Source organism: Gadus macrocephalus, chromosome 10 (assembly GCF_031168955.1).
Source record: "Gadus macrocephalus chromosome 10, ASM3116895v1".
NCBI classification, from domain to species: Eukaryota; Metazoa; Chordata; class Actinopteri; order Gadiformes; family Gadidae; genus Gadus; species Gadus macrocephalus.
In genome coordinates this window covers 6,181,624-6,198,811 of record NC_082391.1, presented here as the reverse complement: position 1 = coordinate 6,198,811, position 17,188 = coordinate 6,181,624, and the positions used below count along the sequence as shown (strand labels likewise).

General features: G+C 43.0%; 3 protein-coding genes across 3 annotated transcripts; all 3 read left to right on the top strand.

Annotated features, from left to right (window-relative positions):
* Window positions 1-3,747: 3,747 nt before the first annotated feature.
* si:ch1073-303k11.2 (LRRN4 C-terminal-like protein) lies at window positions 3,748-6,031 on the top strand. Its single transcript, XM_060062288.1, has 2 exons — window positions 3,748-3,954; window positions 4,875-6,031. The coding sequence occupies exon 2, from the start codon at window positions 4,877-4,879 to the stop codon at window positions 5,669-5,671; it is 795 nt and encodes a 264-aa protein (XP_059918271.1). The 5' UTR covers window positions 3,748-3,954; window positions 4,875-4,876; the 3' UTR covers window positions 5,672-6,031.
* Window positions 6,032-6,181: 150 nt separating this feature from the next.
* On the top strand, window positions 6,182-8,264 carry LOC132465589 (thiosulfate:glutathione sulfurtransferase-like). Its single transcript, XM_060062287.1, has 4 exons — window positions 6,182-6,327; window positions 7,160-7,288; window positions 7,567-7,729; window positions 8,060-8,264. The coding sequence occupies exons 1-4, from the start codon at window positions 6,315-6,317 to the stop codon at window positions 8,112-8,114; spliced, it is 360 nt and encodes a 119-aa protein (XP_059918270.1). The 5' UTR covers window positions 6,182-6,314; the 3' UTR covers window positions 8,115-8,264.
* A 766-nt stretch (window positions 8,265-9,030) lies between these two features.
* Window positions 9,031-17,141, top strand: zgc:195212 (DUF4554 domain-containing protein). The gene is given in 14 exon segments (XM_060063755.1): window positions 9,031-9,339; window positions 9,567-9,699; window positions 10,230-10,328; window positions 10,427-10,548; window positions 11,041-11,127; window positions 11,396-11,451; window positions 11,579-11,647; window positions 12,101-12,335; window positions 12,338-12,539; window positions 14,908-15,060; window positions 15,888-16,063; window positions 16,230-16,340; window positions 16,521-16,622; window positions 16,727-17,141. Coding segments are annotated over 13 exon segments (1,503 nt in total). The 5' UTR covers window positions 9,031-9,339; window positions 9,567-9,638; the 3' UTR covers window positions 16,757-17,141.
* Window positions 17,142-17,188: the final 47 nt, after the last annotated feature.

Genomic DNA, 17,188 nt, shown 5'->3' with positions numbered 1-17,188 from the left:
TGTATATCGTGCCCCGATATGAAATAGGTGGGCTTATGTCAGTCGCGGAGGTTGGTTCTTACTGCCGTAAATGTCAACACAGAACACGGCCTTCATTGACCGGCTTGGCCCTGCCCCCCGCCTGCAACCGACAGTCGGGAACAGCCAATGGCTGCTCTCGACCTGGTTATTGTGGGCGGGGCTTCAGAACTTAAGGATGGCGGGAGTTCAGCGGGTTCTGTTTTCTCGTACTTTTTGTAAATAGGATAGCGTTAAGGTTATTTCCTTACGCCTATTGTACAATGTGTCGTGATACCGTCAAAAAAGCGTTTATTCTGCCTCTTGGAATGAGGGGAAGCCCTACTGTCGAAACAAAAAGGTTTTTTTGCAGCCCTTTCAAAATAACATTTGGTCAAACTAAAATATGTTTGTGGGCTCAAAGCTTCACTTTGTATGCAGGCTTTGTTATTGTCATGAGTAAATCATACGTTTGCCAAGGTCCCCTAGATTCCGTTTACTGGTAGGCTTCCCGTTTCCACGTCTCAACTGAATATATTGTGTGTTTTTCTAGTTTTACTCACAGCAGTTTGGTACAATATAAATTCCTGGCCTGAGCTTCACAGAGAAACGATTGCATGTGCAATAGCAACCACTGGCCACTCAGAGGCGCTAGAACCCTGCACAAGAAGTCGGAGGCGTGATGGCGTGAGAACAATTTGAACAATAATATTTACCATTATAATACATGTCATAAAAAGCATCTGAAATATTGGAGCTTTAGGTTTACTCACTGTGAAATCAAATGTAAAATATAGTTTGTGTTGTCTTGTGGGAACACATCAATTGAATGGTATTCAGCGCTGGGTGTAGCCAGATCCGTCACATTCTGCACCTCTGCACCGGACAGATAAAATATGCTTTGTGCCACCGATGGCTCTGAATCTTTGCAGAAGGAATGGCAAAATATGTCACGAACAAAGCGTTAGAAAACCCACTCAGGTATTTCGCTACAGGCCTATAGCAAGAACATGTTTCTTTATTTAATGCTTATTTAAAAAAAGTAATGCAGTCCACTCAATATCTACAAAGCTCAAACAGCTGACTTACTAATAGTAAACTGATCTCTTCATCCTCATCAGTCTGTCAGAAGTATTTCCCTGATCGTGCAACAAGCCTTTTCTCAGTAGGCCTACTTTATAAATAGCCTTTTTTTTAATGACAATTCTGCCCAAGCATTAGTTATCACTCGAGGGTGTGAGTAAAATGTCAATCAGTGAGGACAGTTCCTGCGGAAGGTGGAATTATTCCGCTCTGATTTGCTGATATCGTCTCCTTGGAGCATGTAGCCGCTGGAGCCGCCGATCACATTACCTCGATGACTCACCATCCCAGGGTTTACTCTCTATTCCCTCCGGGGCCTTGATGTCACTTGTGCAAGAAGAAGAAGAATAACACATTATTCATCTGCCGTTAGTTCTGTGTGTTTGAATTAGCATTTCATTATGTGAGCAAGTATCTCAGTGATATTAATGATGTCATTTTGTTAATTAATTAAACAATAATATCTTTGCCCCAGCCACGGATGCTGGTAGCTAAGATGAAGGTCACTGCACCATGTTCCCCCCACACACACACACACATGCACGCACACATACACACACACACACACACACCACACACACACACACTGATACCGGGTTGCACACACACACACACACACACACACACACACACACACAATGAATGCATTTCACAAGCCGTGGCCCACATTGACTTTCTGGGCACATGAGGACATGTCGTAACGGCACTGAAGACAAAACATCATCGATGACAGCCATGATAAATATGTTTAGTTCCAGGCCAGGGATTACCTGAGATCAGGCATGCACAAGTCCCACAGCCTTCCAGAGATGTATCTATCAGGGAATCACTTAACTGGGATCATTTGATGGGATCATTTATTGACATCTATTGATTTGGATCTTAATGGGAATTAAGGTGTAGCCTATTGTTTTTAACTGGCAACCACCGACTCCATTAGGCTACTGCTATGGTGATGATGATGTTATCACCTATAATGCTTTTAGAATGGGACGTTAAGGATAAAGTGTATAAAAGAGTTGTGTCCCTTTTTTATATGTGGTGTTGTAATCCATAGAGAAATTGGAGTCAATCTACATAGAAATATTTGGGTGTTATAAATGTTCTGTACAACAGGAAGAGATATACTATACAGTGTATCCTGTCAGATCCGGAGTAAAATTATGGTCTGTTTAAATTGGCATTATATAAGCAAGCCTATGTAAACAAGTATCCAGAAATAACAGCAAGCCCTTTAAACATGAACTACATAAATAAAGCAAAAATCTTTCTTGAGAGACTTTTATCTACTCAACAATGTGGCTTTGATCTAGCCTTCTTAGAATGTGCTGTCATTCTCAATCATCCACGCTCACAGTGACTATTCATTGAAGTCTGACGCAATCTCTGCATCCATGTAGTAAAATATAGGCTTCTTGTCACCACAAAGCATGGTCTATTTTTGATTGAATACGTTGACAGTTTATTGCTAAAAAAAAGGAAGAAGAAATTGCGGTGTGTTTTCTGGCTGTTTTGCGACATCGCCATAGAACTGCCCACAAAGCTACCTGCGCTTGGCGCTTCTAACTTGAGTTTCAGACCGGTAAAATAGGGCCCTTAGTCTGATAAGTAGCTTACTACTATTAATACTAGTATTGGTATTATGAGTAGTTGTATTAATATCGTAAGTAAAAGTAGTATCTGTATAATACAGTATCAGTGTGAATCATTATAGTATTGGCATGATGAAGTATTAGTATTAAAACAAAAGTAATACATTTATGGTTGTAACTTGAAGAGCCATCCAGAACGGTGAAGGCATACTGTTGGAATCTGTGGAGCCTCGGTTTCATATTGAACAAATTGTTTTTGCAGATAGCATCAGTTCTCGCATCAGTGTGCTCTTGATAGGCCTACATGATATATATATCCGTAATCTAAAATAACAAATTGGTAATTGTATGCAAGCATAGCTTCACTTATTCAGATCTCTTATTAGTTCTGGTGACTGCTTGTGGCAAGCCAGGTTATCTGAAAGCTACCACTTTCCAGATTGTGTCAGATCTATAGGTAGGCAGTCAAAATATTAATCACGAAGTAACTTGGGGATTTGAAACAGAGGATTATAGGCAGCAAATGTCACCTATGACGTAAAGCGCTTCTGAGGTAGAATGAAAAAGGAATTGCGAATTAAGAAATCCTGCCTCGGTTTTATCCCTCTCAGCCTATGAGTGGGTTCTGTTGAACGAGTAGCGACTTGTTTGTGTGAGCAGAAGGGATGGGACAGTACTGTTCTGCCTCTTCCCCTCATTCCAGACCCAATGGGGGTCATGGGGGATGGAGGGGCCTGCGATAAACAAAAGGCATACATTCTTTATTCCTGAGAACAGACACACACGCACACACACACACACACACACACACACACACACACACACACACACACACACACACACACACACACACACACACACACACACACACAAGCGCACACACACACACACACACACGCACACACACACACACACCCACACACATATACACACACACACAAACGCAGGCACACACACAACAAGAATAAGCCTGCCCACTAAGGAAATTAGTATGCTATGCAGCAGAAGGGCAAATAGTAAATGCCCCCACACCACCACCACCACCACCACCGTCTCACCCACACATGCAAGCCATTAGAATTATAAGTACGCAGCAGGGAGGCAGAGAGAGAGAGAGAAGTGAGGGGGTGTTGTGAAGGAGGAGAGTGTTTGAGGGGAGCTAAAGGAAGTGGATGATGAAAAGACGAGAGTGAGTAAGCGTGCGTATGGCCAGACAGTATATAAAGCTGGAGAACAAGAGAAGATAATAAGACCTTAAGAGCTCCCATTGATTCTTCAACAGGTACGGTAAACCGATACTAGCAATTAAGCCTGTTTGCCTTAAGGAATGGTGTTACTATGGTTATAATAACAATTGTGAAGACAAGCTCTTGAATTGGTTTGGTATATTGTGTGTGTCATGTGCTCCTTAACAAACTCCGAAAACCACAAGGTTCTTCTAATGTGTATTTTCTAACATGATGTAGTCATATGGAGATATAACAGTTAACGTTATATCCTTCCTTAAAAGGCAGGGGGTTAAATTTAGCTTGGGTTCCCTTCCCACAGAACCTTACTGGCCTGCCGCCAGTTCAGAGCAGACTGCTCAGACTGCTCACTGCTCAGCATCAAAGACCGGTTTCAATGGGTTCAAAGTGCGACCAGAGCAGTGTGCGTATGTGTGACCAGGGATGACCATTGATATACCTGCTATAGAAAAAGCCAACTATAGTTAAACTTTTTGTTTTGATGACAGCTTTTCAACTCTTTCACTACATGCTCTCAGTTAAGACTTTCATCGATGTGACATCGGCCAGGTGTTACATATATACCCTCACGGTTCTAGCAGCAAAAAATCGAATCTCGCTAATGCATTTTATCATCTTCTTGTTAAGCCCATGCTCCTCTTGAGTGCATAGGCCACTGACGGATATCCTCCATTTCACTCTGTTTATGCCTTTTCGCTCAAGGACTCCCCAGTTGAGCCCACTCTCTGACATTTCTGCCTCTACACTTCTTCTCCAGCTGTTCCTGGGAAGACTTCTTTTCCATTTTTTCTTGGGAGTTCAATTTCAGGGCTTGTCAGGGGTTATGTTTGTGGCAGGTTTTCTGAGGGTGTGGCCAATACAACTCCATTTTTTTTTTTTCGGATTTAGGCATCTCACCATGAACAAGCTTAAAAATATGAATCTTTATCATGATTCCTGTTGATTCTATTTGCAGAGATGACGGTACTGATGGTGTTGCTGTACAAGAGCCTGGCCGTGCTCCAGCTCTTCCTGACTCTTGACCCCTCCCTACGGCTCGCCCACGCTTCCTCCACCCCCTCCCCCATCACCCGCACTGGTTTCCAGTTCGTGACTGCCCCGGACGACTATGACATTGACTACCCCGACGGCCTAAGCCATCCCCCCAGCGCGGCTCCCCCCATCAGGGCGACTAACGTTCCCCACGAGCTGTGCCAGTACGACCCCTGCCAGGAGGACCAGGCACCCTGCTCCGACCTCTCAGCCCAGAGCGGGTGCCTCTGCCCGGGCCTCAGCGGGGCCTCCCAGCCCCCCCGCCCCCCCCCGCTCCAGGGTCTGCTGCCCCCCGGCAGCGGGGATAGAAGTGACGGCGGAGTGGTGGTACGCTGGTGCGCCCCATACTCCGTCGTGACCGGGTACAGAGTGGTCGTCGATGGCAACAGAGGCGCGGCCTTGGAGTTCCCGGCCCGGGGGCGGCGGGGGCAGGTGGGGGTCCTGGAGGCGCGGGCCGAGGTGTGCGTGGAGGCGGTGAACAGGGCGGGGCACAGCGCAGCGTCAGGGTTGTCCTGCAGGCAGTACCAGCCCCCCCCCAGGCTCAGCGGCTCTGGGATGGTCGGGCTCATAGGGGGCGGGGTTGCTGTCCTCCTACTGCTGGTCGTCACGGCGATCGCCCTCCACCGGAGACGCAGAGCCCGACGAAATACAACCGAGGCCAGAGCCGAGGGACTGGGGAACCCCTCCTACAGCGCAGAGGGAGGGGTCTGTGAGACATAGAAACAGGCCGGGCAGGAAGAGGAATGGAGAGGACAGATGAGCAAAAGACTGAAGAGGGACCCAAGCTGAATGACTCCTAGCTCTTTAGGAACTGTGTCAGGGGATAATGGTTAGATAAGAATCTTACAATCATGGTACTGTTAATATAGTAGGCCTAGTGCCAGCACAATTGAAATTGGAGGACGTTATGGCGTAATACTACACTGCACAAACAGTGATTGATGTGTGAAACTGCAGGTTGATTTGCTGGCAAATCCTCTGGCTTAATATAGGACACAAATCATCGTATTGTAAATATTTTTACATTTTTACAATGTATTGACCAATCTTATGAATAAATGCATTAATTTGTTATCAAAAGTCTCTGTTCCTTTGTAACGTGGATGCATTTTGCAACCTGGTGCACGTACATGCATAGACAGTGACAAAAGTACTTCGCTTGGCCAGTGTCTCTTACTTTGAAAATTATTTTTGCCGGCTATTAAGGCGGAGGCTCTGTCTTGATTGGGCATGTATTTTTCAAGTGGTACGTAGATCCCGCCTCTCTATCGTGTCTCGACCTATTACTTGTCACCACAATAAAGCATTCGGGGAAGTTATCGAAACTGTTTACTACCCATCGCTGTACTGCTCACCTGTCGTAATGGCGAATACAGGTAACGTGGAGTTTATATATCAGTGTTTAATGCTTAAATGCTTTATTTTGAAGCATTCATTTACTTCATGATTCACGGATGCGTCCGCTTCGGCATAGTCAGCGCTATACAATTGATCAAAAGCGTCTGAAAATAATGTAGCTCATCAGGAAGAGATGTTAAACCTAAATCAATTCAGAATTAAATCTAGAAACGATACTTTAGTGTTTTTTCCCTATGAAATGTAAACGTGATGGGAAATGTTCATTGTAAGAAGGAAAGCTGTAGGATAGCCTACTTCAAAAAGCTGACATAATGGTGACTCGGCATAAAATATTCCCTCCTGTACTATAATTAAATTACTCAGTAATTAATTATTAATAACCATCGGCGTGATCCTTTCTGGTGAGAACTGAAGTATGGGAATTGTGAGCTCCTTTCGGATCTGGTGACTGTGGTCAACCATTCCACATAATAGTCCCATTGGCACTGTTTTAAAGATGTCTTTAATTTTGTGTAGGCCATTAATGTACATTAAACTACCGGTACTCCACAATAACAACAGTGAGAGTAATCCATGTCTTAAGAAGTATTGAGTGTCCTCAACTGGATTCGCTCAAGGTCCGCGATGCTCTTGCAGCGCACCTGTCGAGGAACTTTGAGCATAGAGGGCAGCTTTTGTGATAATTAATCAATCATTAATCATTATTTTGATATGGCGATGGTGCGTTTCTACCATGGCGACGACCAGTACTAAGTCCCTGCAGTGATGAATCTCAAATCTCAGCTCAGGTTGGCCCAAACAGTGTACTTACCTCAGTACCTAAGTATTGTTTGCCCTCTCCATTTACAGACGGAAACCAAATCTCCTACACTGATCTCAAAGCTCTGCTGGAGAAGAGCCAGAATCTCTTCATTGTCGACGTGCGTACTAAAGAAGAAATTGACAAGGGCTGCATCCCCGGGTCCCTCCACGTACCTGGTGAGATGACATGTAGATATTACAATGTAATATCACATATTGCATTAAGTAAACATTAATATGTAACATGTAATATTACATATGTGGAAACAATTACAATTGGGAAACCTGTTAGTGTATCTTGCATTAATTACAGAGCATCATTTGTTGTAATTACCCCAGAACCCAGACTGAAAGCAAAGGCCTGTAACCGTTTTTTGGACCTCTCATATAACCTCATCATTTCCCTTCCCTCCCTCCCTACCTATCCATCCTTCTTTTCCTCCTTGTCTCCGTAGTGGATACTGTGGAGACTGCCTTTGCGCTGGACGCGGCAGAATTCCAGGCTACATACGGGGTGGCGAAGCCCTCCCTCGACGCCCCCGAGCTGGTGTTCCACTGCCAGATGGGCCGCAGGGGGCAGCTGGCCACAGACAAGGCCATCGCCCTGGGCTTCCAGAGGTACAGACCTGCTACATGTAGACTACCGAAGTTTGGGGTCAACCAAACAGTGCTTTTCTCTAAAAAAATATGGACATTTCGAAGTGACCCCAAACTTTTGAATGTTAGTGTGTACATGTGCATACCGACTACGATCAAACAAGCAGCCCTGAGCCATTAAGGATGTTATTTTTTGCGTGTATAGTCACTGCCTCTTTGATGCGTATGCTATGCTTGCATTCATATAGTCTGTGATGTATTTCTGTCCAACCCTTAGCTCAGACTTAAAAAGGGAATACGTAATAATCATGCTGTCATTTGGTTTGAACGCAGTGTGTTTGTCTCTTGCAGTGCACGCAACTATACCGGTGGATACAAGGAGTGGTCCGAGAAAGAGGGGAAATGATCCCACTTGATTAAAATTTACATCTACAGTGAATAATATACATTTATAAGCAGAATATTCATTTATTTGCTCACTATTTATTTCCTGTAAAATGTATGCATTTTTTGGTTCATTTGACTATGGATTCAATAAAAATATGTGTACTGTGAATTTCCATTATTTCAATTACATCTACAATGGACATCTGGTACTGAAGATATCTCTACAACTGGCATACGATCATTTAAGCTTTTATATTGATATGATGTTGAGATGAATTGTGAAAGTGTGATTGGAATGTCATGTTTTACTTTGTACCCTCGCTGTCATGTACATTTACCTTTAACCGACACTTACACACACCTATTTACATTACACTACCAAAGGACAACAATATAAATAAGTCTATTGGCATTATCCTTATGTGATGTTATCTTTTTGTCCTTATGTAAATTTGTATGCTTACCTTTGAACATGTGTAAAGACTTTCAATCAATGAATCGATCACACAAGTCAAATAACCTTTTAACCAATTTCCTAGATCTCTTGTTTAAATTATGACAGTTCCAATATTTGAAGTGTAACAGGTAACTCAGTTTAAATCATAATATATTTATTGTAAAACTCGTACGTAGTATGACATGTCACTGCATACGAAAATGTGTTTTGGAGTATCAGATGGCATCTAAATGGCATCCAAAACGAGCTCCAATAACTCAAAGTTAAGGGCAGATGTGACGGCTGGCTAATTATAAACCCAGCTGGGACGGTATAGATGCAATGCTTTGCATCAAGGGCAATATATAATTAAATGCCTCATGCAGTGTATCTTCAGTTCTTATTGGCATCATCAAGAATATGAAGCAATACAAATTATGTCCATATATGGGTCTGTCAGCATAATAATATCTGAGACGCAAAGGACCACCATTTAGCGAATCACACTTAAACCATGTTATGTTATGTTCAACAAGTCTGTTCAAACTTTTTTTGCAGAGTAATGCTTTTTTATTTATTTAAAACTTACTGTTAAGGCAAGTTTTATATATTTCGTTGCACTTTGTGCAATGACAATAGATTCAGAAGTTGGTAAAGTAAAGAGGTCCTTTGCGTGCAGGCCTGCGCATGCATGCCTGGCTGTGCGTAAAGAGCTGCTAGAGGCGCGAAATGCAAACACGTGACCAAAATGGGGTGGCCTTTTGGAGACGATAGAGCAGCAATGAGGATACTGAATGAGATTCAACGTGTAATATAAGTTATTCCCACACATCTTGAAACATTTACGAAAACAAATTGAAGACAATTCGCATTTTCATTGTTTAGAGATTTAAAAGTGGTATTTGAAGGGACACCTGTCGAACATGGGACGTCAACTTAACGCTAACGTCACCTGGCTAACTCCTATGAGCTATGAGCTATACCTTAAGGGACTGTTATGGATATAAGATTTTGTTTTACGTTTTTACATTTCAGGTTATGCGGTTGATTATGCTTTTAAGAAGGCAAAGAGGATGTAAGGGGTTGAAGTCTGGAGAGGGAGGACTGATGGTCGTGCTCTGGAACAGCAAAGAATCGTACGGAGTCGACCATTGCAGGCCTTTGCTTGGTAAGCCAGCAGGGAAATATGAATTATTATAGAACATATACATCCAGTGCCATGATTAGGTTTACATAATGTATGAGGTGTGTGTGTGTGTGGGGGGGGGGGGGTTAAATGTGTGTGATGGACTGCCTATGATATATGTTTTTGTCTACCTCCTATTGTTATTTATTTTATGTATTAAGTAATTTATTATGCGAGACGGGAAACTGAACGAAATTGCCCATTTTGGGATAAATAAAGTTTTTCTAATCTAATAGGACATAAAACATTTGTACATTGGTCTGGCTATTGCCAGACCAAGCTCAATCGTAGATTGCACGCTTCCCTGTCATCATTGTGTTAAACAAGCCAATAGCGCGTGAAGGGGAAAAGCCAGCTTGGTGATTGGCTCCCGCAAAAACGTATCGGAAGCAGAATGAAATGTATTGCTCTTCTCCTTGTGCAGGGCGAACTCAAATCGCCGGCAGAATGGGCAGGGCTACCCAGTCTAACATCAAACCATTCCCAGCTCACAGTTTCTAAATGGTTGGCAGATGTTTCTGGTGCTCCGATGGGAACTGATCTGGTGTTCGGGTCCATAGCAGCTGCTGGTCCGTGGTGCGAAGGGTTCGCTACGGGTAATCTCAAACCTGGTGGGTCCACACACCACAGACACACACACACTCCCACATGTATAGTGTGGATATAGTTCCTGGAACACTACACCATTTTGACCTTTTGGTTTTATTAGGCTTCACAGATCTTATCCAGAAGCTGTTTCCTTCTGAAGACCAAGGTCCAGAGCCGGACCAAGAAGAGCTCTGTGGCTTCACTCACATGCACGGCCCCATCCATCTCCTTATCTCCTTTCAGGTCCCCATGTTTAAAATACTATAATGGATCTCTCTTAAAGGGGTGGTGTTATACCCCCAGGTGTGAGTCTGTTCAGCCGTTACAAGTACAGTCTTTTCCTGTGTTTAGGTGACATCCAATTGGCCGTGTCCACCTAGCTGTGTGCCAGATAGATAATTCTACCAGCCTACCCAGTGGGCCGTAGCAAATGTTGCTGTTCTATCCATCATACATCTTTCTAGGTGGACACACCCACTTGGGATGTCACTAAAACACAGGAAAAGTCATCTTTTCAAAAAGCTTGTATGGCTGATCACACTCACACCTGGTGGCATGATATCACTCCTTTAAATAATAAATTGTTATGATCTCTATCTTAGTAACTGACCTCTAACTAATCTCAGAAGTTCTCTTCATTTTCTGTCCACTACATTCTTGGTTATAGCCTCAGAACTGACCATATTAACATGGTTAAATATCTTTTATGGCTGCTCGTCTTTTTGAGCCATGCAGGTGAAAGTGGCGAAACAGTTTGATCGGCAGGAGTGGCCTTTTCACATAGAGGCATTCCTACACAAGCTCAGCCTGACCAATGCACGGGTATGAACAGACCTTTCTCTGATGTCAACGCAGCATCTCAAAGTCAGAGTCAAAGTCTGCTCTATTGTACATTACTTCACATGAACCAGACATACAAAGTAATGAAAAAGATGTTTCTCACTATCCAACGGTGAAAGAGATAAAGTGCACAGGCACAATAGAAAACAAAATGTAACTGTATTACAGCAAAACACTGTAATAGCAGCAAAATATACAATGTATCCAGCTCATCAGTCACCAGTTATTTGACTTTCCATGTCTTACACAGGTGAAAATACACTTTAGCTGTAAGTCGTATCAAAAGAGGCTCCAGAGAATTTTCAGGTAGGACAGCAGTATACTATTCATTAGGATCTGCATGAAAATGTTCTATTTAATGAATGTGTCGTACACAATGTGTCAGTACTATGTTAAAATCTAAACTGTTGTATTTCTTGGTTATATTACACAGTGGGAAGATACAGTGCAAATTAACACTGAAAGATCAGTGGTCAACATTCTTGGATGTCACCTCCTCCAAGTCAGTCACTGTACTGCTACTGTACAAAACAGATGGTTTATGTTGTTTATCATTTACTCATTTACTTCAGGTCCCCTGTGGCTGTCAGTCTTCTGATTTGTTTGGTGCTTAGCAATTTTGTTGTGTTATTTATCAGTGCAGTCATGGCATTTGAAGCGGGAGACTTCAATTATAATATATATTGGTCAGTGTATAATGTTTGGTGGATGTGTCTGTTTTGGCATAATAACAGCTAGTTTACTGATCAAATGCGTTTGAATATTAGAAAATAATGTAGTTAATCAGGAAGAGATGTTAAACCTAAACCAAATCAAAGTTAAATCTAGAAACATATCTTTACATAGACTTTCTATTTAGCCAGATAGAGTAACAGTTAACACTGGAGGGTCGATAAGCAAATTGTGCCTCCCACTAGAACACACAGAGCTGAATGTGTATCGTCCCCTCTGTAAGGCCTGGGGTGAGCGTGGGGGAGAGGCCTTGGTGTCACGGAGGACATCCTGTTCCCGGGGAGCGAGTGTCTCTCAGCATCCCACCTGCAGCCATGGAGAGAGGCCTCTACGGGGAGCTCAGTCTCCAGCCGGTGGCCCTGTTAGCCCCCTGTGTGCTACAATACCCCAACCTGGCAACCTGCCTCACACACATACAAATATCCTTTGCCCTGTTATACCTGTCAGATGACGGCGGCACACACACATAAACACATGTAGACATGTGAACACACAAGCATGCACCAGGTTGTTTCTTGACTGTGTGTGTGGGCAGGTGGAGGTGTACGGTCCCAGTAACGTGCCCGTAGCCAGCCCCACAGACTTCCTCCAGCAGCTGTCGGTGCATCTGAACTGTGAGGAGCTGGGCATCGATGGCATCCTCCGCTGGAATGACCCCACTGGTAACAAGGAGCATCTAACAGACAAGATACAACAGATATGCGGCAATACCTTACAAACCATTTGCTCAGTTATTTGCAAAGACATTAGGTAGTGATTTATTGTGTTCCACAAGCATAACCTACTGTCTATGGCAATGACAATACTAAATATCTTATTCTTGCATTCATGAATTTCATTCATTTATTCTTTTGATTTCTCAATCGATTCCATATAGAATAGTCAATAACAAACAACCATTATAAATAGCAAAAACAACTCTCAATTTTGCTTTGTTCTTAGGACGGGTAAAACCACACATGGTTGTAGTAACGCCAAGCAAGTCTTAGAGATGAACTGAACTGAAATTTGAAGTTTAGTTGATATAACAGATGTATTGTCTGCCTTTTCATTGGTACAATAACAAAAAAAGGCTGAACTTGCTAAAAGGGATTAAATTGTACGGTGAAAGTGTTACAGGGCGCCGCCATGTTGGATTTCAACAATCAGCTACGTCACTGGCATGGTAACCTACTCCTACTCTCTGGCTCGAGCAGCCATAGCAGGTAATGAGTCAGGCTCTGAGGCTCGCTGAAATGGCTACGGAAAAGCAAACAACCAGGTCTACAGGAGGATCATCTTATTGCATTGCCCCTGTCTGCAGTAATGAATTATATACAAGGCAGCTGGGGTAATCATATATTTCCACAGGCTACCTTTGAATAGGAAACCAGCCCTTAATACATTTCTGGCAGCCTTAAAACTGAATAACCCTCCGATAGCCCCTGTCACGTCAATCTCCACAAGCTAGCACTCGACCATAAAGTGTATTAAACTATTACTCAGACGATAGCACAGATCAGAACGCATCAAAGGAAAACGGAGGAGGAAAGATCGTTTTCGCCTTGTTACTTGGTTTCTATTTATGGAGCGCTCCAGTGTCTCCGCTCGGACGTCCCTTAGTGAGAGCATGGCCACTTCCAAAACCTCTCTCTCGCCGCACAGCATCCGAAATGTCCAATGCATGTTTATGCAACCTAATCCCACCATTAGATGGTCAAGGTTGACCGGGACTTCTCGCCAGCAGACCGATTCAATGGCAGTGTCCATGCTCCGGCACCACCTACACACACAACAGTCACACCCACACGATCCGAAGGTGGAGCTGGAGCCTGAAATTGATCCCTCTCCACCGGGTGGCAGTCGGACACTACAGGCATGTCCCTTACAGGCTGAAATGCGTAACCAGCCATATTAAAATCACTATTTTCCGCCGTGTGTGTAGAAGACGTGTAGAAGTGTAGAAGACGTTTGCGTGTCTGCAGCAACGACCTAGTCCTACCAAGCCAGTGACGTTATCGGCGCTCTAATGCTAAAAGACGCTTTTTCTTTTGTTGCTAAAAAAAAGCTATAGATTGATTTTTTTAATACTTTTTTTGTGTCATTTTTTTTATAATGGTCATAACTAACACGTTATCGATGTTGATTATTTCAGTTCAGTTCATCTTTAAAAGGAGTGGAAAAACTATTTTTACAACGCAAGGTTAATTTAGCAAAAGAGCCAGTTGTTGCTTGTGTTTTGATTTCTCTTTAATCTGAGAGGTTAATGTCTACACGTAGGGATGCACGATGTATCGGTATCGGCCGATGTTCGTCATTTTTTAACATAAAATTGGGCCGATGTCCACAACCGATATCCTCTAGTTGCTGTTTGTGTGTAGGGAGAGGGTAAAGGAGGTTGAGGGGGAGGGGGATTTGGCCATGTGTATAGGGGGATTATTTGTTTATCAACACAGCGGATGCGCGCGCAGAATGATAGTGAAAATAAAATTTGTTTGACCGGTTGCCATGGTTATCTCTGTGGTTGCGGTGTTAATTAGTGATGTTGTCAGTTTACTGTTACATTAAACCGTAATCAGAAAACGTGGTTATATGCTAAAGACCCTATAGTATCGGTGGTATAAAGGCTGGGACGAATTTCGAATTATAAATATGTACACTTTATGTTGAAAGTATAGACCATCGCGATTCCCATTGAAACTAATGGTGCGGTGTTATTCTTCAAAACGAGAGCTGGTAAATTGTGAAATATTTATTAAACTAATCAGACAACGCGTTTATATGCTATAAACCCTAGAGCATAGGTTGGTTGGTAAAGGTTGGTTACTTATGTTTTATTGGTAGCCCTGTAACCTTGTTATTTGGAAATTAAATACGTTCTGAAAATAAAGAAAATTCTGAAAATGTATCATCTCATAAACCTTTTTAAAAAACATATCGATATTGGTAAATATCGGTTATCGGCCATAACAGCAAAATTAATATCGGATATCGGTATCGGCAAAAATTGTCATATCGGTGCATCCCTAGTCTACAGTATATCCCCTGCAGACCTCCAGCCGAGAGGGGGGGCCACCCTGCCAGTGGAGGCTGAGACCGGTCCAGAGGGAGGGTGTAGCCTGGCCTCAGTGGAGCAGAGCCTCACACTGCTCCTCTTCCTGCACCACATGGACCCGTTTACCTCCGAGCTCTATGATGTTATAGGTGAGGGCCAGCTGCCTCTCTCACCACCGTCTCAGCCCCTCCTCCCTGATGATCCTCTCTCAATGTAATAATAATAATACATTTAATTTAAAGGGCGCCTTTCAAGACACCCAAGGTCACCTTACAGAGCATAAAGTTATCATAAATCGTTTAAAAACAAGACATTGTGGAAAAATAATAATAATAAGTAAGAAAATAAATAAATAAATAAAACAAAAACAAGACAAAACAAACAATCAAGACAGTGATCAGTTAAACGTTGTGTGCGAGTTTGAACATGTAGGATGTAGGATCCATAGTTCTAAATAGATGTGCTATACACTCGGAGTCCCATTGTTTTATAGTGTCACCATTAACACAGCTGTATACCATCCGTATAACTAGTGCAGCACTGGAAGCTGGAATTTAAACTAAATGGTTGCCTCGCCTGTTTTAGCCACTCTATAGAAATACGCATAAGCCTTAAAGGAGAAATCTGGTGTAAAATGGATCTCGAATATGTTTAGTATGATAACGAGTTGGAATGTTTGTTTGGGAGCAAAAAAGCGCATATAGAAGCATTCTTAAGTTGGCTGTTTTTAGCCGATTCTACCAAAACGCTATATAACTTGGAACGATAGGGGCATGTTTAAAATAGCGATTTAGTTTTTAACATGAGACATGCCCCTATCGTTCCAAGTTATAGCGTTTTGGTAGAATCGGCTAAAAACAGCCAACTTAAGAATGCGTCTCGTTATCATAACATTCCAACTCGTTATCATACTAAACGTACCCCAGATCCATTTCACACCGGATTTCTCCTTTAAGTATGTGAGCGTTTCCTCCAGCTACAGAAGAGCTGTTGGAGCACCACCTGGAGGCGATACTGACCAACAACAGGCAGGCAGTGACGGCCGCGCTGCAGAGGGAGATCAAGAGCATTCTGAACGCTCACAGACAGAGAAGCAAGGCAATAATAATAATAATAGCTTGGACTTGTGTAGCGCCTTTCATGGTAACCAAGGTCACTTAAGGCAGGCCATCTCGGATACAAACACTAGCCACTGATGTATCGACTAATACCCTCATACTGGTGATAATGCTGTACTGTGTATGTAGGCTATGTAAAATGCATTGTGTAATGTACAGTTCAGATATTGTGTGTTTTTGGATGCTCTTTGTCATGCCAGGCCAGTGAAAAGATCTGCTCAGCATTTGAAGTGATTTCCAGCTCTGCTCTCAGCATCGTGAGCAGCAGCAGTAACCTGGATTTCAGGGCTGCCTGCCTCAGTAACATGAGGGTAGGTCAAGCCTCATGTATAAGCCTTATGTTCGTATTATCTTCATTTATCAGCCGACATTGCTTTTAATTGTTCCCCTAGTGTCCATATAGATTTAACGTCAATAGGTTTCACATACATGAACATTCATCATCTTATCTTTGGTTGAGATGAACCAACAAACCAACGTCTGTCCTCCAGGTGCGTGACACCCATGGGCTCTCACAGGCCCTCCGGGAGACACAGGTGAGGGTGACCTCATGGAAGTTTGTTCCGAAGGCCAGGTGTTACCCGGTACCGCAGGTAAAGGAACATATCATAACCCCAGGCCATGAGCCAAAGGCTGTGCTCTATATCTTTACCATTCCACTTTAAAAAATGACGTATTTTTTTGATGAACTTCACAGGAAGACACGCCGACGAGGAGAGAAATGTGATCCACTGACACCTGGTGGTGGTTTGGTTAATAAATAAACAGTTTGGTGTTTCTTCAGATATATTGAAAAGATACGTTTTACATTGTATATGTTGACTAGTTAAGTGTTGTTCTTGTTGTGTAAGTGTTTCTCGTACAAAGAGCACTGAATGCAAACAGGCCTTGTTATGCACTATATGTAGTCAGTTGAAAGAGTAAAGAGATGCCGACACTATGTACGATATCTGTCAGTGTTGTACTTTCAGAAATATTTACGCTTTGAACTTGAAGCGAACCAACCGGTAAAACAAGCTTGACGGGCATATAGGAAACTCATCCCTTTGTGTTAAGTATGGCCAGAAGGCACTGCCTGGGGCGCCCTAAGGCTCACCTTGTAGAGTATGTACCATTAAGGCTCACTCCTGACCAGTCCTGGGTTCGATTCCTGCCCCGT

What these genes read in the sequence shown, in the direction of transcription:
- LOC132465589 (XM_060062287.1), top strand. An exon ending in CGGGTCCCTCCACGTACCTG is followed by an intron (nt 7,289 to 7,566) that starts GTGAGATGACAT and finishes TTGTCTCCGTAG; the next exon opens with TGGATACTGTGGAGACTGCC. An exon ending in ATCGCCCTGGGCTTCCAGAG is followed by an intron (nt 7,730 to 8,059) that starts GTACAGACCTGC and finishes TGTCTCTTGCAG; the next exon opens with TGCACGCAACTATACCGGTG.
- si:ch1073-303k11.2 (XM_060062288.1), top strand. Translation starts at nt 4,877, where the DNA reads ATGACGGTACTGATGGTGTTGCTGTACAAGAGCCTGGCCGTGCTCCAG.